We start from the raw sequence: 26859 nt of genomic DNA on the forward strand, positions 1-26859 counted from the left end.
CCAAATGTGAAAGAGAGAATCGAATAAGTTTAATAAAAAAAAGACTTAATAAATATATAATTGAGGAGCTAAAATTTTGAGAGCTAATTTTTTAAAAATTACTCTTGCGATTTTTACTAAACTTTAAAAACTAAAAACAATTTGGCACAATTTCAGTCGTAGAATCGAAATATGAAAAAAAATTGGCATATCATTTCGGAAAAAAGTCCGATTTTGTATCAAAATACCTATATTAAAACAATGCTATATATATAAATCCAATACATATCCGAAGTCGCGCTATCGAGACATGAAAAACATCGGCGCAGTAGAACGCCAGATTGTCTTCCCCACCACGCCCGCAGTGTATATACTATATATTTAATTGATGACAGGACTTTACGGAGGACTGTCAGGCGTTTTCAAGGGTATTTATGATTTTTATTACTCAATTAAAAAGTTAAGACTATATTTGTTCATGAGGCGTACGTCATTTAACTGAAATATGATTCACTCTCAACTTGGAATTTCTCATGGCGCTCATTTCAGCAAAAATAACTCAAATTGATTTGAGCATCGTCAGTCAGAATTCTCTCCTTAGAAGACAAGGAGGATATCTGGCTGTGTCTCATACCGATTTAATGTGGTTCTTATAAATTTTTGGTGAGTTTCTTTTTTCTTGTTTAAATTTAGTACATTAGAATTATACTGCTTCTATTGCTTAAATCTAATACTTCGAAGCTGGTTCGGAAATTTTTAATGAAAATAATGAGTGGTGAAAGACTATAAATGTTTGAAGATTATAAAAGTTATAAAACGATTCAAAGATATTTATATAACGTCATAGAGACACTGAATATTTTCGGAACAGAAAATGCGAGGTGTTAACTGTGCTATCATAGAGATTTGAATTACGGAAACTTCTAGCTGCTATCTGGATGTGCTAACCATTTACTCCACGAGAGCACGCATAAGGGAATGCGTTAATTCCTTATATTGTTGTAAAATATGTGTATCTCTCTTCATTTTACACACCCTATATACATACATATCGCTATCTCTATCTGTATATGCATACATATATCTTTAATTATGTGCATATATCCATCTATATACACACAGAAACTAATAATTTCGATTAAGTCTTAATGAATGTTGTAAAAGTCTGAGATAATAATATTAGCCAAGATTGCGATAAATATATTAATATTTGAAACTTTCTTACATAAAAAGGCGATATAAAATATTATGAGGTAAAGAATTACCCCCTCCCCCGTAAAAGGCTGATATTGCCAGTTCATTCTAAATTCATTTCCTCGTAACTGACGGAGGGAATTATGTGAGCTCATTTGCATGTATTAAGCGCAATTCTCAGAATGTTCCGCATAAAAACGTTACTTCTAAAATCGAATAATCTTTAAGTATTTACCGTAATCAATTGTCTGCTATACATGTACATAATGCTCTGTAGTAAATGTACTCGAAAATATTTTTAAAACGATTTTGAAAGTGACAATTCCCTCACGAATTAATTAATAAATTGCATATTAATAAACATTTTGTTAGCCCAAAGAACGTTATCCCAGAAGGGCTATTAATTTCGTTTTGGCATTTTGTGGCGTTTCACTATAAACGATGTTTCACTTTTCAGATTGTTGCCACCAAATATTATCACCATCTATTATATTTAAAGAAACTAAATAATGAAGAATCTGCATAAATATATGTATGTTTCTCACATTGGGATAAAACAACGGTACCTACACCCATTAAATTTTAAATAACGTAAGCATCCACCCGAATATGAACACCTGGAAGGCCGAATTTTGAATTTGCCTTATTATCTATTTTATATTCTGTAAAACACTAATGAATTTCTGATTAAAAAACTGAATGATTTCAAAGCGAGCAGTGGCAACACTGTTAAGGAAAAAGACTTTTATCCCTAGCTCGCGTGACCATGTATCGGAAAATCTACAGATATGCTCTTTTTAAATTATTTTGTTATATTGCTGTTGATTCGAATTTTATGATTTAATTGCGAAGAACATGACATTTAATAAATAAAGGTAGCCCACAAAAGGTTAAAAAAAGCCTCTTTGGGAGTAATATAAAAAGTGAAAGCTTTCAGATTTCTTTATTAGCTCAAAGGGGCAATCTGCACAGAAGGGATATGGTATTTTGCGTTGATTCACTATAAACGGCGAATCGCTTTTTAAATTCTTGTCACCAATTATTAGAGCCCTGTATTATATTTAAAGAAATCAAATAATGAAGAATCTGCATAAATGTATGCATGTTTCTCGCAATTGTGATAAAATAACGGTACCTAGAGCCATCAAATTTTGAATAACGTACGTCTCCACCCGAATATGGGCATCTGGAAACCAAAATTTGGAATTTGGAATTGGTTTTATTATCTATTTTCTATTTTATAAGGCATTTATTAGATTTTGATTAAGAAATTCAACGATTTCAAAGCGAGCAATGCAACACTGTACGGAAAAAAAAAAAAAAAATTATCTGCAGCGCGCGTGACTGTGTATCGGAAATTCTAAAAATATGCTCTTTTAAATATTTTGCGATATTGTTGAATTGAATTTTACGGTTTATGTGCGAAGAACATGATATTTACTAAATAAATGTAAGACACAAAACTTTAAAAAAGAACCTTTGGACGTAATGAAAAATGTCAAAACTTTCAGATTTTATACTACGCCCAAAGAGTAAAACCATCGTAGAGGATTTTCTAAAGGAAATTAGCTTATATTAATGTTCATTTAGCTTTCCTGTTCACCAGGGATCAAAACGTAGAAAACCACTCGGCCATTGGTGAGAAAATGGAACTTAAAGGATATTTTATTAATGATAAAAGTAATGGATTCCAAAGCTTTTACTTGTATTGACATGGATTAATGTTATAACAAAATTCCTAATCTGTTAGTTAATACAGAAATTAAACCATAGTAAATCATTTTAAAAAACATAAATGAATATCTTAATGCGCTTCGAAAGAAAATATTTCTGTACAGTCAGTTTTTCATAGGTTCCTGCAAAGTAACCATGAGTAAAACGGTTTAAGCTGTTTGCTAATCCAATTATCTAAGTTTATCTTTTTTTAACAAAAATTTAAATTATAACTTTGCTTTTAACACCGTATCTTTGACATGAATTTGATTCATATTCAAATTCAAATCGTTGATTAATTCAAGTTCTCAGAGAAAATTTAAATCTTAATAAATACTATACATATCCTATTAGTGAAGTGCAATTGAAATTTTTAATTACGTATTGAGGAAGCATTAAAATTTTTTTGTCCTTATTAGCTACCGTTGATTGCTTTTAGACGAATGTAGAAGGGTGTTACTCTCAATTGTGCTGTAGATATCATATTGACGTTCTGAGTGATGTTTAATCTTAGAAGTTGTTGTTGTTACTTATGCTCACTTGCCTAACCGTAACATCAGCCCAAGCCCACGAAATACCTCGTGGCAAGAGGCGCTAGTTTTCTCCTGTCGTTGGCAATATGCTTGAACACCTTACAGGTGACAGTGGGATTTTGCTCAGTTCCGCCCCCAATTTTGATGGAGAGCACCTCGGGGGGGGGACGGATTCGAGAGTCTCCCACACCCTCTCCCATTATATCACAAGAGAGGACTTTCGACTCGCAGCATATTTAGTGTGCCGCCATGCGGAACCGACACTATATATTTACAAACACCCGCGTCTTCTCCGGGATTCGAACCCGTACTCTTCGACACTGTAATCCTAGTTATGTAACTTATTCTGGATCAAGTATCATGTATCCTGGCATCTGCATATATAATCTCGTATCATCCTGTAGCATGTAACATATTTTGCACTATGTATTATGTATCTTGGATAATGGTATCTGTCTATATTAGTATCTTCTGCACCTTGTATCATATATCTTGCAACATCCTTCAATACGTAACCTATGTTGTAAAATGTAACCCTGTATGTTTTAACAAATATCTCGTATCATTGTGTAATATATGTCATATTTCTCGTATCATCCTGTAATATGTATCATATATCTCGTATCATCCTTTAATATGTAACCTATTTTGAACCTTCTTTTCTTAAGTAGTCACCTTATGCATGTCCTTATATTTGTCACCTTACGTATCTACTGCACCTTATGTTCTACGTAATCATGCTTCCTGGCATCTGCCAATATTTGTATCTTCTGAATATTGTAACGTATATCCCTCATAATCCTGTATCATGCATCTTATTTCGCACTTTCTACCATGTATCCTGGCACTTATATCACTCTGCATCTCGTATTATGTATTTTGGCATTTGCATTATCTGTATCCACAGCATCTTGTATCATATATCTCGCAACATCCTGTAACATGTAACTGATTCTGCACTTATATATCTTATATTCATAAGTATGTGTACGTCACCCAATGTGTGTCACCTTAGATATGTTCTTATGAATGTCCCTTTATACATCTCATGCACCCCATGTTCCTACGTAAGATGTATTTAGGCATCTGAATATATATGTATCTTCTGCACAGTCTATCTGTAGCCACCGTATGTTCTTATGTATCATATATCTAGGCAATAGATAAAGGTGGACGTGGCGCTATACCGATTAACCGTATTGGTAGAGGGATGGTGCCCACGTTCTCTGTCGCATGTCGCATGTCGGCACGGAAATCATCGACGCTAACCACTATAGCGGTTGGGCAGCAGTCCTAGAAATAGCTACATATTACAATTTTAAGGCATTTATTTATTGACAGACTGACTTCCAAACTTCTTTACAGGTGGATAAAGTTGCCTTCAAGACATAGCTTTTAATCGCAATTGAGTTATTGGTTTGAACAGTAGCCTAGTGTCTGCATATCAAAGCAAAATGACGCTGTTAAATATATGGAGAATCATCCACTCATCGAAACAAATATATCAAATCAGGGCTAGCCGCGTAACAAAGCAGCATGAAATATCCCAGAAAAGTGGGGGTAAGTTATTATTTCTATTAGATTATTTATAACAAAAAAAACTTAAATTTTTTTAACAAATTTGTTTACTTTTATAAATGCAAACTGATTACTTGAAAATTTCTCTTATAACTCTCCTAGAGTGTTTCGCGATTTAATTTGATTTTAATCTGAAATATTAGTTTGAGTAAAATAACCCCCTCATTGTGTTTCGGCCCAAAAAGGACGCCAGCCCCGAGGGGGGTATTACTCTCGAAACGACATTTTGCGTTGAATCAGTATGAATTGCGTATCACTTTTCAGTTGCTGCCACCAAATATTATCACTCTATATTATAGTCAAAAAACATTAAATAATGAAGAATCTGCCATAAATGTATCTATGTTTCTCGCACTGTGAAAAAACAACGGCAGCTAGAGCCATCAAATTTTGAATATCGTAGTCCTCCAACCGAACATGACAGTCTGGAAGGCCGAATTTCGAACTTGTTTTATTATGTATTTCGTATTTTGCAAAACTTTAAGAAATTTTTGATTAACAAACTAACAATTTCAAAGCGAGCAGTGGCAGCACTGCACAGAATAAATCATTTTTATTTTCAACTCTTGAGGCTGTCTGCCGGAAATTCTAAAGATATGCTGTTTTTAAATATCTGGCGAAAAGAAATCCAATTATCTACAGCCGTTGAATCGAATAATATGGGGCGTAAGCGTCAAGAATTCGTTATTTAATGAATAAGTAAATACACAAAACGTCAATAATAAACACAAAAAAAGTTTTGTAAAGACATTTTTATAAGAAAACTGAAGATTGTTATAATGAGCTGAGAAAAGACTGAAAAAATTCAGAAAAATGTATGCTAACATTAACGCTGCATCGGGAGTTTTAACGTTTACTATTGTGCTACTTTAAAAATTTTTGTAATTTTGCTGTTGAGTTGTAGGCAACGTATGTGGGAAGAAAATTATACTTAATAATAAAGCTAAAAACACAACAAATATGGGTTAGTAGGAGTGTGGGTAATAGCAGACTGGCTGGTAGACTGAAAGCTCTGAGAAAACGTAAAAAAACTTTAACAAACTCTTTTGGGCGATCGTTAAAACCTGAAAAATCTTTTAGATTTTTTTTTATTCTTAATATTATTGATTATGTATAGAATAAAACTTTCTCCCGAACTTAAAAAAAAGTTTTTAAAATTATAGATCAAATATTTAAGAAATCTCAATGACCTTTATTTATCAGATAATATATTTTAAACTATAATAAAATAATTATCGCTTTTTGTGTTTAATTTTCAACAGGTTCCAAATCACCGTGTCTGCAGTGCCGCTACTTGGTGGCCATATTGGGTTTCTTCGTATATTGTCTCCTAAATATTCTCAGAGTAAACATGAGTATTGGTATTGTGGCTATGGTGAACGTTTCAGGAATTCTCGGAATAGAAGATTTAAACCCTGAGAACCTGACCCTCTGTCCGCTGGATTCCAATTCTTCTAAAGATTTAATAACTACTGAAGTAGGAACAAACATTTTCAAATGTAATTCTATTAAACTTTCCAAAAAATTAATGAAAAATTTGATTTCATTTTAAGAATTTTTTCTATTATGTTTATGTGTCAATCATTCTGAATAAGCAGAATTTTCTAGCAAATTTTGTTGTTTTTTATTGGTCTTAAAGGTATTTAATTTATAATATTATAACGTGTTTCAAACAAAAGTTTCGTTGCTTATTGGTAGCTTATGAATGTTCATTTTGTTCTAGGTTTCATTTCTATGACGTAAATCGCACAATATTTGGTAAAAAATTATGTAGACATTATTTTTACGGCGCAAAAAATATAACTGATAAATGTATACCAGTACGCATTTAGAGACAGAAATTGTCATGAGTAGAACTAAACGTAGTACACTACAACTCCAATTATCCGAACTCCGACTATTCCAATCGCTGATTATTCGATTCGCTTTCAGAATTTGAAAAAAAAATTAAGACAGAAACGTAGTGTTAAACAATCAACTTAAAAGGAGCAAACCTACCGTTTTAAACTTCGCGTCACTGCTTGAAAACGAAGATGGAAGTTCTTCAAGAAAATCAATGAAGGCAGCAACAAACAAAAATTTAGATGTCGTTTTCACGTGTTTCTTGCAGCAACGTTCTATGGGAAACCCAATTTCGGGTTCGATTATTTGTGAAAAAGCTAAGATCTTAGCTCAGGAGCTTCGTTGTTCATCGTTTAAAGCAAGTAACGAGTGGCTAAGAAATTTTAATTTAACCGAGATATTCAGCAAGCAATGACTTTCAGCACTTGTAAGTACTATACAGTACGCTATATAACATGTACGTAAAAATTCTGTCTTTTCCTTTTAACTAATTAAAACCTCTTTTTCTTTAAAAACACTTTTCGTCTCTCATTTTCAATATACAGTACATACAGTAATTAATTAAAGTGTACGTAGACCCTTTCTTCGGGAAAAATCCTATTATCTGAATCTTTGATAATCCGAATGGTGTCCGATCCCAATTGATTCAGATAAGTGGAGTTCTACTGTACAAGACAGATAATTTCTCGCGTTTTGAAGGTTTCTTTTGGTTTTGCTAAAAAATATCCAAATACCACATTTACAGTCTTCTATTATGGAAGTCTTTATTAACAAAAAGGGCTGCAATGGCTTAAACAGGAAGCAATTTGGCAAGGCAATATTTGGGCGTTTAAGGAGTAAAAAATTTCCCATTATTAATCTTTTATTGAATCATCCTTGTTGTTGCTGTCTGATGCTCACTTGTCTGACCTACAGTCTGCCCAAGCCCATGAAATTCCTCGTAGCAAGAAGCGCAAGATTACGCTTTTCATTGGCTACAGCCTTGAGCACCATACAGGTGGCAATGCAGCTTGGCTCAGCTCTACCCCCAATTCTTATGGAGAGCACCCCAGGGAGGGAGACAGGTATAAGGGTATCTCACTCCTCTTCCTCTATCACCAACCTCCCGAGAAGCCTCCGGCATTCTAAGGTGGGCCTTTCGGTACGGCAGTCAGCGTTGCAAACCACTATACCGGTTGGCGGCCTATACTTCCAATATTTAGGATTATCTTGCTGAGGAACTATGTTGTCTGTTGACTAATGTAGGTTATATGGTGGATACAGCCCGTTTCAAATTATTTAAATTATTATGTTGACAACAGATGTTTGAATTAATGGTCTGATTTTATCCTTCTAATATGATGATATTTAGGATTATCTTGCTGAAGAACTATGTTGTACGTTGACTTATGTAGGTCATATGGTGGATAAAGCCCGTTTCAAATTATTTAACTTATTTAAATTATTATGCTGACAACAGATGTTTTTTCTAGCAATTCAAAATAAATGTATCTTCCATTTCCCCTTATGCAGATAATGTTAGGTTAACTGATTAAAGTAAAGCACATGAGAGCTACCGTATCAGGTTCTGTGTTCCTCCTTACTTGCTTTGGGAACATTAACTGTCCTGACTCGGAACAGGGAGCTTACTAAAGCTATGTTCAATAAATTTGGGAAGTAGACAATACACACAGGAAGGGTATACGAAACCCTTTATTTTTCTCTCTTTACAATGATTTCCGGAACTTCGGAATACAGAGACCAACCACTTGTGGTCTGAACGTAAGAATATAAAAAATATTAACTAAAAATCTAACTAAACTAACTTTGGATTAATAAACAAGTGCCTACTCCAAGATTGGCCGTATATTAACAAAAAGCCGTATGTAGTACAGAGAACTGCTAACACTACGGTACCTTTAAAATTATCAAGAGGATTAAACCTCTGGCCTTGAAGGCAACCAGCAACCGAGTAAAACTACCATGGCAAGCGGCCTGCTTCTAATAGCTCCTTCCTCTCTCTTGCTTGGCAAAAAGCCACAACGTAAGTACTTGGCGTTAGCAAGATAAATTTCCATAAATAAGTTAAAACTTTTAATTCTGGCCGGAAGTAGAAAATAAGAAGTGATATTAAAGATTTAAAATAAAATAAACGTTAGTAAAACTTAGGATCCTTACAACCGGACTAAAGGAAGGGGTGCTTTCGAAAAAGATTTTCTAAAGAAACCTGGCTGGTATTTCTCGTCACATTTATATCTTAACCTGTCACTTCCTGAGAGGCAATGGCTTCATGAGGGGTTTTCTAAAGAAACCTATCTTGTGTTTCTTGTTATGTTTCTATTTTAACTTGTCATTTCTTGAGATGCAATGATTAATGGCTTTTTTATACCTTAGCTCCTTTTGCTAGTCTGTCAGAGTGCTGTTATGTACGTGTGAATGCATGTACTGAATGTTGACTGTGTTCCAACGCTAGCTTTGAGCTCATTTGGAATGGAATGATTGGTTAATTACATGCTCTTGCTTTTCTATTCTCCAAATAAACACAATATTTTTACTGTGCATGAATTAATGCTATAATATTCATATTGCAAATGAAAACTTCGAAAACGTCTATTCGGCCATCCCATTCGCTGGGATTGAATAAGAAACGAACTACAATAGTTCAGCAGTTTTAATCATTCAGCCACAGATATGTGCCCCCCAAAATATGCAAAGCAAAATATGCGGCTTCTTTTTTCGTCTCAACTCTTCTTTTCGAAGTAATTTAACGCAGAGAATCCTTTTCTTATCTCCTGGCATAGTATGCCTTAAGAAAGGTTCTGTTTCATTTCTTGAGAACAAAGAAGTGCAAATCAATATTTATTGCTGACAATTTTCAGCAGTGAATTTATGTGAAACACAAACATTAGCCCGTTTTGTCTTAAACGATCTTTTGACAATACGCCTTGACTGTGATCTGTTGCTGTTGCCTCTGTATCTTTGGTATCTGTTACACGTTTAATGATAGTCGAAATAGTTGTTACGTTTTTAATTTGATGTTTACTTTTATATGAATTTTAGAAAACGAAACATAAATAATAGCAATTAATCTGTTACTGAAAATTCATAAATAAAAACAAATAAAATGATAAGTATAATTCATTTTTACTAATATATAGTACGATTTTTTTTATTTCGTGCATTTATCTTTCTAGTTCAATGGTAAATTCGAATGGAATTCAAAAATGCAGGGATACATATTGAGCTCCAGCTTCTTCGGCTATTTTATGACTCAGGCTGCAGGTGGAAAATTAGCTGAAGCCTACGGGTCCAAGCGTATCATAATAGTTGGAACACTCATTTCTTCTTTGTGCAATATACTTTCTCCTCCTGCTGCTTGGTGTCATGTGTACCTTTTAATCTTTGTGCAGTTTGTCAGAGGAATGGGACAGGTATATTTAGAAGTTTCAAAATAACTGTTATTTTCTTGTAAGTTAAAATTTTTATTTCAAATAATTTCTGATGAAAAAAGAGTAAAGAGGAAGTAACACGATACTTTTTTTTTTTGGATGAAAAATTGCAATACATTATCTTTCAAAATACTGAAGATTTCAAAAATATGCCTGGTTTTATATTTTTACGATTTCAAAAAATATGCCTGTTTTTATATTTTTACGATTTCAAAAAATATGCCTGTTTTTATATTTTTACTTTCATATTTTATCCAAAATTTTTATTTTATTTATTATTTTCAATAAGTAGATTAAATAAGTATTTTCAATAAGTAGTGTAAATAAATATGGATGCCACAAAACTGTTTTAAAATAAATTCCAACAGAAAGGAATTTAGTCTTTAATTTTCTTCTTGTTTCAGGGACTTCTTCAATCAGCCACATGCATTTTAATGGCAAGCTGGTTTCCTAGGACAGAAAGAGGATTTCTGAGCACATTCATTCTATCCGGACTTTGCCTGGGGGCTGTTGTTGGAGGCTTGCTGACAGGTGTATTATGCAATTCCACTTTTCTTGGCGGTTGGCCTTCTGCATTTTACGTCTTTGGTAAGACCAACATTTGAGAACAAATTCTGCAGTATGCTTTCTACCTTGCTGTTTACAACATTACACATATGCATCTTAGAGTCAACAAAAAATATAAGATTTAATTCAGACTAACGAAAAGTTTACGCAAATTTGGTAAAATCTTTAAAAAACTATTAGACATTTTGCCTATTGTGCATGACTGCAGTCATCCACGTTTCAAAACTGTTTGCAAAAGACATCAAGCGTTTAAATCAAATCATATTTACGCTAAAATTTTTATTCCTTCAGTGGTTATATAACACCGTAGAAAAATGTGCCGAAAAGACTGTATCAAGAATATATCAAAATTCCATTCATATGAGAACTTAATGGGACTTCTTTCCGTCTAGGATATCATATTTCTATGGAGAATTCAGGACGAAAAAACAGTTGATCATACTCAAAGCTGTTCAAAGCTGCCTTTGAGCAGTTACTTGACAGCATGAGTCTTACGAGTAGGTCATTCATGATGTTATAACAAATAATTATCTGAGTTTTATTATCTTCCCTACAAGTACAGATATCTTCCACGTTTTTTGTTGAAACTAATAACTAAAACTTCTATGACTTATTCAAATTTTTTTACAGGTGGACTAGGCATTCTTCTGACTCTTATTCTTATTATTTTCCTATATGAAACACCAGCCACTGATCCAAGAATTTCGAATGAAGAACTGAAGCATATTTCTGGAAATCAAGAACAAGAAATTCCTTATAAGGTGAGTACTAATTTGAGTTTTAAGAACAGAACAGTTTCTCTGAAGTCTCTACTTCACACTAAGAGAAAAATTATTTTAGCAAGCTTTTTTTATCAGTGTTCTGTCTAGCTTTCACTAATGAATTTATTGATATTTTAATTGACTAATTTTGACGTTTCATTTCCAGCGACCTCCGACGCCCTGGTTAAAGTTACTAACTTCAGTCCCAGTATATGCTTTAGTTTTTGGCATGTTCGGACAAGTTTGGTCTGGAGTCCATTTTCTTTCTATTCATCCAACATATCTTGGAAAGATTTTGCACCTTCCTATTGCAGAGGTAAATTGCTCGATAAATCCCTTTTGTATTCCTGTTTAAGTATACGGAACAGAAATATTTTAAATACTGACCTGACGATCCTTAGCAATGATTACAAAATGCCCTATATTAGTAATATTGAGAGCAACCTACGGGCAGAAAATGAAACAAGTAAAAATGTAAATTTCTTCAGAGAATAAGACTCATTTTCTTGATATCTACATGTATTTAAATGAGGTTTCAGAGCGCCATTGCTATCCGAACATTATTTTTGCGTCCCTGGAGTGAAGTGTTCCTGACGCCCATTATTATGACATAGCACTAGGAAAGTAAGTTATTTAAACTAATTTTTTAACGCTTTTTAACTCCATTCAAATTATTTACGGCGATCCCTTAATCACCCACTGTAGCTCGCGAGATAAGAGTTCTGGAGTGCAAATTTTCATCCAGCAGTATTGCCTGGAATGCGCCCAGACGGGATAGTGGTCAGTGTCGCTAATTGCCGTAGCGAAGGTCTCGGGTTTGAATCTCGGTTTGAATATTATCAGTGCGGCAAGGGAACACTCAAAATACATGGCCAGATGACATCCTCTTGAGAGGTTGTTGGTAGAGACCCTCGGGCAGACACCCTCTCGGAGCACCCTATTCTACCTCGAAATTCTTCCTGGAGCGAAAGCTTAGCACTTAACAAAGTCCAACGTACCTAATATGTTACATGAATGTATAGAGGCTGCTCTTGCCTTGACCAAAACATTTGTGAGATTCAAGAAATACCTTCAGAATAATGAAAACCGCCGAAAAGCAACCTTTTTCTTCATTACATTTTCCCAAGTAGTCACAAGTCCTCTCGACAAATGGAGTTGTTTGGAACTACACGAATTTCCTAGAAGAACAGGAGAAGGGATCTCAGCTCTTTTCTCCCATTTTCATAGAAGTGTTTTGGGGAGTCAGTATTTTATTTCATAAAGGCAGGAAAAGATCACTGAGATAATGCAAATGCTAAACTGGAAAATATATTCTGTTCAGCAGTAATTGTAACATTAATAAAACTACTACCTGAACTTGTTAAGTTGGAATTTTCAGAACTCAGTAAACAGGAATAAAATTTTTATAAAATTTTTATAGATTAACAGTAGTTTTAGAGTTATTCATCGCTTAAAACACGAATCTAATAATTATTATATTTTCACAGAATGGATTCTTTGCAACTGCGCCGTTTGTATTGCAAGCTATTTTTAGTTTATTAGGAAGTTCGTTTTCTGACTGGTTGAACCGGAAGGAATATGTAGGAGTTGATAAAGTCAGGAAAAGTTGTAATTTAATAGGTAAGTCCCAACTAGCAAGTTCGATAATATACATAAATTAAAAATATTAATTATTTATGACTGATTTTTCATTTTTTATTCATGGTTGAGAAAGAAATACTTCAGAGCTTTGTTTTGTTACAAATTATAAGAAGAAGTTTTCTAAATAAAAAGCGATTAAGAATTACCTAAGATTTTCAAATGGTCTTAGACAGAGAAGAAATCTTACTTAGAATTTCCTAAGACTTACAAACGATCTTGCCTTCAAGAAATTTTATTATTACTGCACTAGCTATTGAACGGCAAGAGGAGTAACTAGATTTCTACGAAGCTGTCAACGATTTTGTCAATAGAAAACAATCAGAATAGCATTTTAGAATGCTAAATCCTGGCTTAAAGAATAAGCACAGTGTTCAAATGTTTTCCTACGTATTGTTTTAGATAATTATATTGCTATAATAAATTAGGCATTTATTGGTTTAGACTGAAAGAGGCGGTAAATTCAGAACCGCTCCAGGCGGCAAAAGCTTTGGCTATATCTCTGCACTAGAGCGATGGTATCAATAGCATTCAAGAATCAGAATCAGTTAACTTCGGTTTACAGTGATATTTTAGATTTCATTATCTCGCTAAAATTTCTTATTATTCTACTGCTATTATTGAATTTCAAGATCTCATTTAAAGAAGAAGAGTTGCAAAAGAACGTGGCAGAGGGAGAACTAGAGAAAATGCTGAGCGCAAATAATGATGAACTTATTTGAGTGAGAAATCCAGCAAGTGTGGGCATATTTCAGCAAGATGAGAAGCAAAAAATCATGAAAAATGTTCAATATATGCAATGCGGTATGATGAAACCTAAAATTTAAATAAGCGAGAAAAGGAAATCGAATATATGAATCTATACAAGACGATACAAATTAATCGACTTGCTGACAGAATGGATTTAAATGGATTCCTTTGCAAGGGCCAGATTTCTCCAAAGAGAAGAAATGGATATTTTGAAGCGGATGTAGTAACAACAAAAGAAATATCTGTTGTGAAATTTTGAAGGTAAGGCGCAGTTCCGACTGAAACATTATCAACGTAAGGAGCTCGAGAATAATGTAAAAGCTGGAACCAATTATATTGAACTAAATGAAGAAAGAAAGAATTTGGAGCAAGAATGACTTTTAAATGTAGTTTTAGGTATAAAATATGAAAATAGATTATCTAGAATGGAAGACGGCATCATTAAAACAGATTTGGAAAAATCAAAATATCTGTCTTAGCTTCAAATGATGATTCGTAACGTATTTTCCTTGTAAAAGGTTATTTAATGAATATGTTGAAAGAAAATTAACTGAATGAATAAAATACTGAAATGGAATTTTTGGCAAGTAGCTCCATTAAATAACTAGAAATGAAATTAGTTACGAATGTTCAGCCTTCCTGTGTTGTTATCAAATGATGGAAAACGAAAAAAAATTGAGGAGTTAAAACGCCTTTGAAATCCAGATAACATTTATAGCTAATAAATTAAGGAGCTTGTAAAATCCACTATAGAAAGAAATTATCATATTGGTATAATGCTAAAATTTGTTGGGTAATAAAACATTAATATTTTAATATATAATAATTTAATAATTTTTTCAAAGAACTGTTAACTTATTATTTGAATAAATTTCAAACATAACTACTAAGTAATACTTAATGATGTGATTAAAAAATCCGATTAATTTTAAAATTTTAACCTGTGTATGCTATTATACCTATCGCAGTCTTAATGATAACCTAAAACATTTGGAAGCCAATATATATATTACGGATCATCACCTTTCCCTGGTCTTTACGTCAGACACTTTAACTAAGGTATACCAGGTGTGACACAAAAAGAAGGAGACTAGTCCAGTAAATCAATTGTAGTTACAGAATCAGTTCTCCTTGACATCATCACCTTCAAAGAAGTCCCCTTCAGTATTCACACACTTCTGCATTCGGTGCTGCTATTACTGGTAACAGTTCTGGAACGAGGTTTTTGGAACGCCCTTCAGCAGATTCTTCGTTTTTGCCTGAACCTCTTCAGCTGAGTTAAATGGCTTCCCTTTAAGCAAGATTTAACTTTGAGAAATAAAAAAAAAGACGCATGGAACCAAATCAAATGAATAAGGAGGATGCCCTATCTCAGTAATGTTTCTGCTTATCAGAAACTGCTTAACAGGTAGAGCCGTGTGAGCGGGTGCATTGTCCTGGTGCAACAGCCATCCATCACTCCGCAACTGTGGCCTTTTTTTCCTAATTTTTCACGAAGTCTTTTTAGTACCTCAGAGTAGTACTGCTGATTCACAGTCTGGCCACTAGGAACCCACTTAATCATTACAATTCCATTAATGACGAAGATGACAATTAACATTGCCTTGAATTTTGATTTTGACATGCATGCTTTGTGCCTTCCCCCTGAAAACCACTTGTGCCATTCAAACAGACGTGCACGAGACAACGTTATCCTTAAGCCTTAGTTCTCCATAAGCCTTAACTAACATTTAAAATGTTTCCGTAGCTGATTTATTAAGTTTCACAAGAAACATAAACTTAATGTTGATTCGCTATTCGGTTTTTACATTAGACATTTTTTCAGACAGAATGCAGTTGCACATGTTCACTCAATGACGCAGTACTCCCAACTGGTGTGATCGGTTAAGTCAAAATTGGCCGCATGGATAGAGGAGATGTGTGGGATGACGTCACCAAAGCAGTTGTTGCCAACTCCACTCCTTTTTCAAGCTACATACTTAGTCTCGTGTTTTTATGTCACACCTTGTATAAGATGTTAAATATAAATCCTCACGTAATTGAGCTGGCTGACTGAGGATGGTCCTCACCCACAGATTCTTATTAGATAGTGAGGGATGCAAATTAAAATTCGTTTCTTTTTATCTGTCCGTAGAAAAATGATCAGCATACTACATATATTAAAATCTCGAGTTCTGTGGCGACTGCATAATTTTTCAATTATGTTTCTTTCCAAAAATCTTTAAATTTTCTGTGCTACTACAACTTTCTCTATCATAAATTGCTTGATGGTTTCATTTCAAGTTGAGATAAACTGGAAAACCATCACAATTTCGTGCAGCAATTATAATAAAATTGGTTAAACAATTTTGTCTTAAACCTTTTAGGCGCATTGTAGAGAAGTATAGACATCATGGTATAACATATATAAAACATGTATTTTATAAAACGTTTTATAATTATGAAAGGACAATGTCATTTGAAGCTGAAAAATTTTAATCTTTGATTGCGTCTCGTAGCTTGTCTTGGTTATTCTGTTTGCGTCTGGGGAATCTACTTTACTGGGTGTAGAAGAACAGTGAACATTGCTTTTTCAGTCTTGGCAATGTCCTTCATTGGATTTGGTTTAGCTGGATCCATGATCGTTCCTGTAGACATGTCACCTACGTTTGCTGGTGAGTTACTTTTAAATTTTTACTAAAAATATTCCAATGTATTTCTTCAAACGAAAGTGTGGCCATACTTGTTTACAATGTTTTCAGCATGTATATATCTTTCAGAGAGTTTTTTTTTATCAATAATACGTTTCTGAACTGGTTACTTTTATTCATGTGAGAAACGTGTTAGGTATTGAAATTTATTCGTATGATATATAAATCAAAAATTTTCAATACTCATTCTGATAGAAAATGAAATTACTCTCTAAATTTTCTAAAGAATTAATATTACATGTTTGAAATGCCTATGTATGCCTTCTATGACAGTAAAAAGGTAATATTGTTTCAGAGAAATGAATCAATTTTAGAAATTCTTTCCTAAATCATTATTTTCTAATTAAATCATGCTAATTAAAGCGGTTTAAATATCCATATCTAAATGAGTTTGCGTTTAATTCCCAGTTCTAGAGACATTAGGTATTTTTTTGGAGGGAGGCAACATGAAAAATATGCAACGCCTTCGCCGGAAATTGAACCGCGGACCTCTCAATTACGCGCTAAGCCTGCATTAAGAGAACAGTTACAATCATCTGTTTCCCCTTAACTTTTACCGAGATACAAGCAACGAAATGAAAGTATCATTGTTCCTGATCTGAAGTGCGCTAGAATTTTGAATGCTGATATAATTCGCATTACCAAGCAAATTTAGTCTCAAAACTGAACTGCTTAAAATTACAGGTTAATTCTTAGCAGTGGCCCACCAGCGGCCGAGCGGAAAAGTCGTTGAACACTGGCAGTTCGGTCCGAGGTTCGAATCCCTCGAACGGGCTGGCTGCATGGGTGTTTTCGTTGTTTTCCCCATGTGTAACGTGTATACGAGCCAGTTTCCCTTAGAAAGTCCTCCACGAAGGTATCCCTCTCTTTAGGCAGATAGCCCTAGTGTGCTTTGCCATAATTAAATACACAAACACCAATTCTTAACAGTATTTTATGTTAATTATACTGTAGGTTATCCCTCTTTCCTGTATTTATTTTAAGTGCAGTCGGATTAACCGTGATTTTGAGTTAACTTGGGACGTCGACCCTCGTATTACCCTGTTAATCAGGAATCTAGTGTAGTTTTGATTGCAAGGGAGTAGAATAGAATTATTTTTTAAATATGCAAACAAAGATAAACCCTTTATTCAAATTGAAATTATGAGCCTTACGAGGTATTTGAGTCAGCATTTTCGATAAGACTTTTTAGTGCCTCCTTCAGTGTTTGTGAAAGCATGCTAAGATTTTTCATGGGGATTATTTTAGGAAAAAACAGTATGCGTTACTGAAACAGAATTAAAGAAAAAATTATAATTCTTCTTATGTAATGTAATACTTTTATTTCATTCTTTAGGAATTAGTGATAGAAATGCAGGCTTAAGTTGTGTTCTTAGATATGCTGAGCATTGAACACTTATCATCAGATTTTTCATATCTTCAGTTTTAGGAAGATTAGTTTCGTTTCTTTTCTAGGTACTTTGATGGGAATAGGCGGCACCATCTCTAACACAGCGGGTTTCATTTTACCGGTACTGACGGGTTTCTTGACAAAAAATGGGGTAAGTTGCTAGAAATCTGCATATTTGTTTACAGAATGTAAAGATAGTTAGATAGTCGAGCCACGGAATGTTCAATGCTAACTAGTTGGTCTAAGTCTCACACATTACAAGAGAATCCTCTAACTCCTGCACGAGAGGAATCCTGTAACTTCTGCAAGCACAGCCAACTTAAAATTTCTCATACAGAAACTCTTTTGATTTTAATTGTATTGAATACTCTGTGGATTGTATAGTACTGAATACTGCGCTGTACTGCATGGTTTTATCTACATCCTAATGTACAGGTGTAACCCGCACTGTTATATCTATACATTAGGATATAAAATACACAGGATGAATGGATAGATGATATCAAGAAACAAACAAGTTCGCAGGAAGGATTTCGTCCTGAAAGTGTTCTAATATTGGCAGTATTTAAAGAGATATTTCATTCTCAAGCATACAATTATTCTTTAAGAGTAGGGTCAGTAGTAATATTTTTAGTGATGTAAAATAATATAGTACAACTGCGATAATAAAGTGATTGGTAATCGTCACAAAGGAATTTTGAGTATAGATCGAAATTAAGTATGGGTAAGTTTATTTTCTTGAGTACTTCATGGTTATAAAATGTTGGATCGTATTACATGGAAAATATCTTTAATATTCAGTGAGCAACAAATGTAAGTTCTGCGTAACAGTATTCATATATGTACAATGGATTTGGAAAGTGCATAAGTATTGGAATACGATAGTCCATCATAATAATGTACTAATATTATAATTGTATCATATGTATGTACTTGTACTGGTGCACCAGTACTTTGGTACTGCACAATATTTTTAAGTGCTTATATTATGAATTGTACTATATATTGCAGAGTATTATTTTCTTTTGATGTGTGTAATAGTCTATTGCCATGCATCTATTTTTAAGCGAGTGCAAGAGTATGCTTGTAACAATGTAATATTTCGAGTACCCACAATAAGACAGCTCTGTTTTTAAACCAAAACCAAAATGAATAGCACGTGTACTGTCCTCTTCAGCATAATAATAGTACAATCAAAACAGACTGCTTTAATTGCACGGGTGACTTCACTCTTTACAGTATACCTTTGTTACCCTTTGTTATAAAGGCAGCTACCTACATCCGGAATTGAGAACAAAACTAGAATAATTAGCAGGGTTTAAACAGGCTGATAAACACGACATAGAAGTGGACCAGCTGCTCTTTCGGCAGAGTAAAGTAAAGACACTAATGGGGAATCTGTCCAAAATTATAATATGCGGCATCGAAAAGCGTGATTTTGGGAAACTAGATTTTGGGAAAGCGTCCTATCTGAAGGGGACGCACCATAGGCCGAGTGCTTAAGACAGCTGAATGCTAAGAGTTCGACCCGATTTCGATACCAAGCGAACGGGATAGCTGCATGACTGACTTTCGTGGTTTTTCCGATGTGAGTACGAAAGGATGGAAGAAATGACGGAAAGTGAATACGAACGAGTTTTCCCTTATAAAGTCTTCCACAAAGCACCCCTACCTTTATGCAAATAGCCCTTGTGAGCTTTGCCATATTCAGACAATCTAATCTATTTGAAAGGTTTCTATGCATGCCATAAGACACACATTTTTTTGTTATGTTGAAACTTCAGAAATTTGGAGTGAGAAACGGGAGAACTGTGTCCTTGCTGGAATTTGAACCGCAGATTTTCCATTTTCTGACTGGACGTGCTAGCATATACACAAGACCTGCTAGCATAACACGAGAGCACAAACGAAGGAATATAATTACTTATATTCTCCTTCACTTAAAGATGACTGGTAGATCACGATATCCAGTCTACAAGGGACGATACCCAGTCTACCAAATTTAGATGGCGATGAATTATCGTTCACAATTTGCATAAAGATCTGCACAAGACACAGCAACTATAAACAATGATATACTATGCTTACCATGGCCAAGAAACAGCTTCTTATTAGCAGGAATGGAGTGTCATAAAAGGGAAGGATAACTTTTAAAATATTTCCAAGTTGTGATATCAATTGACTAATAGTTAATCCTCAAATAAACTGGCTAATCCTAAATCAAAACTAAACAATGTCAATTATATTTCTTATAATGTTTTAAGCGTCGATATTTAAGATGGTTTACATTGATTTAATAACTAAGTTATGTTTATTATGTTATGTATTTTGTAGAGATATTAGGTACTTTTTGAAAGCAGGCAAGATGAAAAATGAGCAAACGCCTTCGCCGGGAATCGAACCACGGACCTCTGGATACCGGTCCAGCGTGCAGAACCACTACACCACGAAGGCACGCTAGGAAAGAGGGAGAAATACCTTATAATTTAATGATCACTGGATAAATCAGAAATTAATTTCAAAATATTTTTGAAGTAAGATATACCTAAAAAGTATTTAAACCTGTCAATATGCATTATACGATGTTCTTAAAATGTCACTAAATGTATTTTTATCAATGCTGTCACAAATATTATTTTTTCATTAACAGCAAACTACTGAACAATGGAACAAAGTCTTTCTCATCTCAGTCATAGTGGTGCTAAGTTCTGGAATCTTCTTCTTCTTCTTTGGTTCTGCAGAAATCCAACCTTGGAATTTTTCTTCTGAAGAACTCTCAAAATGTAATACCGTAACTTGTAAAAAGGAAACGAATTTGGAGAGAAAAGAAAACGATTTCAATTCTGATATTATTAACCATATTTAATTAGTTTACGATGAAAAATTAAGCGTCATTTGATGGTAAAACAGACTCTAAAGATTAGAATTAACTAAATTAAATCTCAAAATTTAAGAGAAAACACCTAAGGCAAATACACTGGTATCCAAAATTAAGGTAATAAATGTAAACTGCGTAATATCTAAAAGGTTAGAGATGCATTTGAATAAAATCTGGCTAAATGGTTTCAAATCATACCATGAAATACGAATACAGTAATATGCAAGTTTAAACTCCTGATATACTAATTTCAGCAATACAGCTTTCACACCCTCATGCCATTAACGAGATTGCTGAAAAGTTTGAAAAGCAATAATATCCATTCCTCTACAACAGTGGATTTTAGCTCATGGTAGGGCCTGAAAAATGGTATTATGCATAGTGATCCTCTTTAGAGCATCTTGCATATGTTGCATAGGGTTGAATGTACATATTCATCGAAGGACGGTGAATATTTTCTCAAGGAATTTCATCTCTATAGCAATGCAAATTTATACACCTTCCTGCAAAGACATACAACGCCGTTCGGCAATTCAGCACTATATTAGCCCCTAACTAAGATGACTTCTTTATGACTGTGCTTTCCTTTAGATTAAAAGGGTAACAATGAGACCAAATGCCATGTCAAGAACCAGCTTCCACATTTCATCTGAACTAGTGAGAAAACAGAAGGCGACCTACCATAAGTCGATTGTTTTCATGTTCGGAAGTGGTGCTCATGAAACCAGTAGTGCTCAAGAAATAATGGAATTTTTCTGAGGTAGTGATGAGAACAATACACATTGTTATCGGTGGCCTTTCCCAACCAAAATTTTCTGTTTATCTCGATGTCATTATCTCAGAGGTAACTTAGACCTCAAAAAACAGCTTTCTTCTACCATCTACTTATAACATGGTGCACTTAATGCTAACTGACTGTTGTGATGAAATATCATTGTTCTAATGTGATTTTGGTCTAATATTCTGGCGATACTGCTTTGAAGACCTCGTAGTTATTCTGGGATTCCTGCCTTTAGAACTAGTCAGTATCATGTATTTTTAGGTCATTTATTATATAAGATGGGAATTCACCATCTCATTGCTTTGTGAGAGCAAATTTTTAGAGAATTATAATTAACCTGACCATTCTTAATATATCACTCATATAAAATCAGACTTCCCGAAACATAATTTTTTAACTTGCTTCATAAACTTGTTTCCATTCTTTCCCCACCATATGGAAAAGGGAATTACACTCGTCATCCAATTAATCTTTCATTTTCCCGTCTTTCTTAGTGCAAATTTTGAGTAACTTTTACCTTAAATTTGGATACTATCGAAATTAGGAACAATCAAAGTTGAATTAAAGTTCATGAATACAATAAGGTATTTAAATTCGAATTTTTAATCACTGAGGCGAATTTTAGCATTCAGGTTTCAGGACAATAAATGCTACACAGTATTTTGTGTTGTGGAAAAGGGACTTAGTGACACTACTACCGGATTAAGGAATCATTTTTTATTTCACGTTCGAAGAGAAAGCGCAATTTGTCACTAATATGAAAAGGAAGGTCAGTCATTTTAATACAGCAGATCCATTCGATACATTTCTTTTGAGAATTGAACGAAACCTTTCACTCCCTTTAGACGCCCATTTTCTACGACACAACATCTTATTCATAACTGCTCATACGTGTGATGACTAACATTGAATTCCTATTCTAAGGAATTCATGGTCACCTTATAGTCCGCGTTTATGTACTACTTGTTCCGTAAAATGAACTGTAATGATTAAGTTTGACTGACGGGATCTCACACCATCCAAGAGGCTTTTGTGACCTAGAGCATGCAATCCACATATGTACATTTCTACGTGAAAAGCAGTTTTCTCCATATGTGACAAGTATCCTTCTATAATCTGCTTGTTTCCTTCAACACATAAAATTATATGGCATATCGTTTTCGCTTACCAAAAACTTTTGTAGCTCAAACACCATTTTGAGGCAGCATCTACATCGAGTATACTTATTATGCAGGCGAACCAGTGTAGACTGGCTATTCTGCCAGTCTACAATTTAGTGTTCTTAGATTACAATTTGGTGTTCTTCACTAAATTTTTATTCTACAAGAAAAACAATTTAGTGTTCTTATCATGTTTTTCTTTGACTTCATAATAATAGAACAGGAATCGTAGTAGTAATCGAATTTTCTTCAAAGCAATGAAACAAATACATATTTTTCACAGAAGTAAACTGATACCATTTTTATACCATTTTTTTTAGAAATCAAATAAATTAAAAAAAATTCTTGTATAGTAATTTAGAAAATTCTTAGTTTAAATATTAAGACAAAAATATTATTAATAGCAATAATAAATGTAAACAAATGAAGTGTTGTAAGTGATCTGAATAAATTTTCATATGCTTCAAAATATGCTTTGATATTTTTATAGTTATTTAAACACTGCTTTTTAAACATAGGACATATATATGTATTAATTTAGGTGTTGATGCATAAGGAAAGTAGCATTCAACGAGGCCGGCTGAACATTAACTTATTGCAGCCACAAATAACTTGGGACAGAAAGCCTCCTTTCTATGATGTTGCGGTAACGAAATTTCGAGATAGGAATTTAGCTAGATAGAGAAGCAGAAAGCGAATGAAAAGAAGAAAATTCTTTATTCAGAATGATCTGTAAAGCAAAATCTTCATTCGGAATGATTTAGTTTTGGTTAGGTTTACTTTGATGGATTTATTCTGATTATTTTGATTGATATTAAAGTTCACTTGCAAATTTGAAATTATTATTGGTCGAACCGTTATGTAAGTATCTGCCTCATGAACGTGATTAATTTTGAAATGACGCGGTTTAGAGCAATTATTAGTTTAGGAAAAAAGGGGAAAATAGTTAAAAGAGAGAGAAAAAAATTAGAGCAATAAAAAATGAAGAGTGGAAAGTATTTTCTATTGAAATTGAATAGAAGCATTGTTTTTAGTGCCTTATTGAAATTTAAGTTGTCAGTCCAATTGAAGTTTCTTGTTTTTGCAGAGTCCAAAAATATCGATTATGATTCTTAGTGTCTCATGAAAAAACAGAAAAAGAAAAAAAAAACTGTTACATTAATATTATTTTTCATGATATATTATAAAACATCAAGAAGTTATAACACTAATTTTCATATTTTTAACATCCTAAATATTTAATATTCTATTAAAATTATGATTATATTTCAGTTATAACTCCTAATTTTATATAAACGGACAAATTGGTCCTATCCTATTTACTGTACATGTCTCACTGCACCAGTGATTCGGGGGGGGGGAAGAGCAGCCACTTGAAAGCCTTTCGTTCTTTACAAAAAGGAATTGGCTTTTGAGACCGGCATTTACACATTCCGTAATAATAATAATGATAATAATTCTATAACAAATATTATATTCCTTCTTATAAGTGGTAGCCTTCAGTTTTTATTTGCATAAGTGGGTGGAAAGAAATATAGAATCAGAAATGAAAAATAATTCTGTTGAATTTTGAACCACTACTTCCTACAACATAATTTATTCTTTACATTCATTTATTAATTACGTAATTATAACTTTCATTCAACTTCATTTCAAAATTCTTAATTACATTATTCATAATCACTAAGATAAAAGTTATTCAAATTCATAAATCAGTATTTTTAATAATATCTATTATAATTGCATTTATTATCACAACATTTAATAATTTCTTTATTAGACTCAAAAACAAAATTTTTGCATTTTTTTCTATACCAATAAAACAAAATTATTTCATTCATATTTCATATTCATTCTCAAAATAATTCAACAATATACTATTTTGAAACACTGAAAAAGAATGTGGTTTAACTCACTCTGCTGGTCATTAAAATTGTTACACAGGGAAGGAAAGCAAATAGCAGAATCGTATGTATTGTATATATACAGTATAATGGAGGAAGATATGATTAAATCTGCAGATGGTTTGGAGTAGAAAGTGCAATATTGAAGTAACAACTTGGAAATGAGCTTGGTGAGCTTGGATGACAGATACGGGTACTCCATTCCATGCCAGATTTCCCCCCTCTGTGCCAGAGTTCATTATACTGTGCTATTCACATAGTTCGTCCATCGTAGTAGCTGGAATCCATAATCAGATGTTTTCACTCAGTGAGAGATCTGGAGAAAGTGCTGTCGGAGGTAACAACCAAAACTAGAACTACACTACACCGCCATTGTGCAAAATAACTTGTTTATTAGGGAGTTGCGGTGCAGTCTAGAAGAAACTACACTACCGTCGCGAGTGCTACACTACCGCGGGCCGGGGACTTGGAAAATGTCGTTACATAGTATATAGCTACGGCTATGACTCAGTGACACCGTACAATAGAAAAACCAGGACACGCCAAACAGGGAGCCGATAGGGTGGACAATCAGGCCAACGCATACCAAATGGTGGCTCATGTGGGATTTTCGTAAACCCAAAAAGAAAAGAGTGCCCAGGCACAAGATGGAAACCAGTGCACTGCGGGAAGGCCATGGTATGAATGCACACTAATCATGAAGACTAGCCGCAACAACAATGGGAAGGGTGTAAAAGACCCTTTTATTGAACGCAATATAATCTATAGACGGCACGGGCTTACATACTTACAGACACCAACGATTTGCGCCGAAAACTTAAAAGATACGTAACACTTACTAAATTTAAAGGTAGGAGTAGTACGAGATTATACAGTTCAATTTAATCTAACGAAATAGCGATGTTCGCAATAGCGATATCACTCTCTGACTGAGCATTTAGTTATTTAAATACTCTTTCGTTCACCCTGACTAATGTACATCCTGGCGAGGAAACTGGAAAGAAATCAGAAGGGACAGGAAAGGCTAACAAATTAAATTAACTATTAGAGAAATTAATATGCCACAACTATTAAACGCAAAGAATTACGAAATATTCCTGATGTACAGAGGTGCCTTCATTTTTTATGCTATACCAGCAATAGTCATTTCATATGGCGATCTGCATATCGACTCGGAGTACATGAAGTGAAAAAGGAGTTAAAACAATATTGTGTTTATACTACCGAAATGAACCAAAGTATCAAACTGACTGCGTTATTTTGTGTACTGATGCAAGTCCAATAGGATTTTTGAACATCTGATATTCCCACATAATTATGTAGTAGGGTATCAATGTATGATAGTCAGCTTGACAGCAAGCTAACACTATAATTATCTGCGATTCTTAAAATAGAAATAATCAAACTGCGAAGATATTTAATTAATAATTATAAATAATATAGTGAAAAGTTAACGATATATAACTGTAAACTCATTTCAAAGGCGATCTGCAATAAATGCATTAATAGAAAAAAAAAAAAAAAAAAAAAAGATACGGATTATATGCTGTGTAGATTTAGTTGCATTTTATGTTTTCTTTGCTAACATAAAATGCAACTAAATCTAAACAGGTGTTAATCCCTGCGAATTCTCGCACAGGTTTGAAGATGAACTTAAAACTAAAAAAGTAATACAGTATTCAAAATTCGATAAACCTCGTAAAATTTTATATTCATCATTTTTTACTGAATATGTGTAGGGATACATCAAATCATTTTTACTAATAGCTTTCTTTTTGTATATAATCAGCCTTATTTATTTCAAACCATTTAATATTTTGGGTCGTAAGAACACCCTTGTGAGTTAAGTTTATTAAATTAAGTTTCACGCTACCTTTCTGAAAAATTAAAAAAAATTATAAAATAAAATTTCCATAAAAGATTAAATATTTTTTATTTGCATCATAATTAAAGAAATACGGAACTTTTCACGACTTCACGCGAAGTCCGAAATCTCCCTGAAACCCAGGCTGAGATACGCTGTACTGAAAGTGGTCAATAAAATAAAATATACGCATTCGAAATGAAACCAAA

The 26859-nt window shown here is 33.6% G+C and overlaps 1 protein-coding gene across 4 annotated transcripts; it reads left to right on the top strand.

Annotated features, from left to right (window-relative positions):
* Positions 1-534: 534 nt before the first annotated feature.
* On the top strand, positions 535-23358 carry LOC118196795 (putative inorganic phosphate cotransporter). 4 transcript variants are annotated; one of them, XM_035368260.2, is made up of 11 exons: positions 535-642; positions 4785-4979; positions 6260-6474; positions 10013-10249; positions 10672-10855; positions 11465-11595; positions 11762-11911; positions 13083-13215; positions 16482-16637; positions 18129-18214; positions 20714-23358. In XM_035368260.2, the coding sequence occupies exons 2-11, from the start codon at positions 4874-4876 to the stop codon at positions 20927-20929; spliced, it is 1614 nt and encodes a 537-aa protein (XP_035224151.1). In that variant the 5' UTR covers positions 535-642; positions 4785-4873; the 3' UTR covers positions 20930-23358. The 4 variants fall into 4 exon arrangements, with proteins under 4 accessions (XP_035224151.1, XP_035224153.1, XP_035224154.1 ...); XM_035368262.2 differs by lacking the exon at positions 10013-10249; XM_035368263.2 differs by lacking the exon at positions 18129-18214 and having other exon boundaries at positions 20714-20856.
* Positions 23359-26859: the final 3501 nt, after the last annotated feature.

Source organism: Stegodyphus dumicola, chromosome 7 (genome assembly GCF_044657685.1).
Source record: "Stegodyphus dumicola isolate Sdum_Otavi_A_Nest chromosome 7, ASM4465768v1".
NCBI lineage: Eukaryota > Metazoa > Arthropoda > Arachnida > Araneae > Eresidae > Stegodyphus > Stegodyphus dumicola.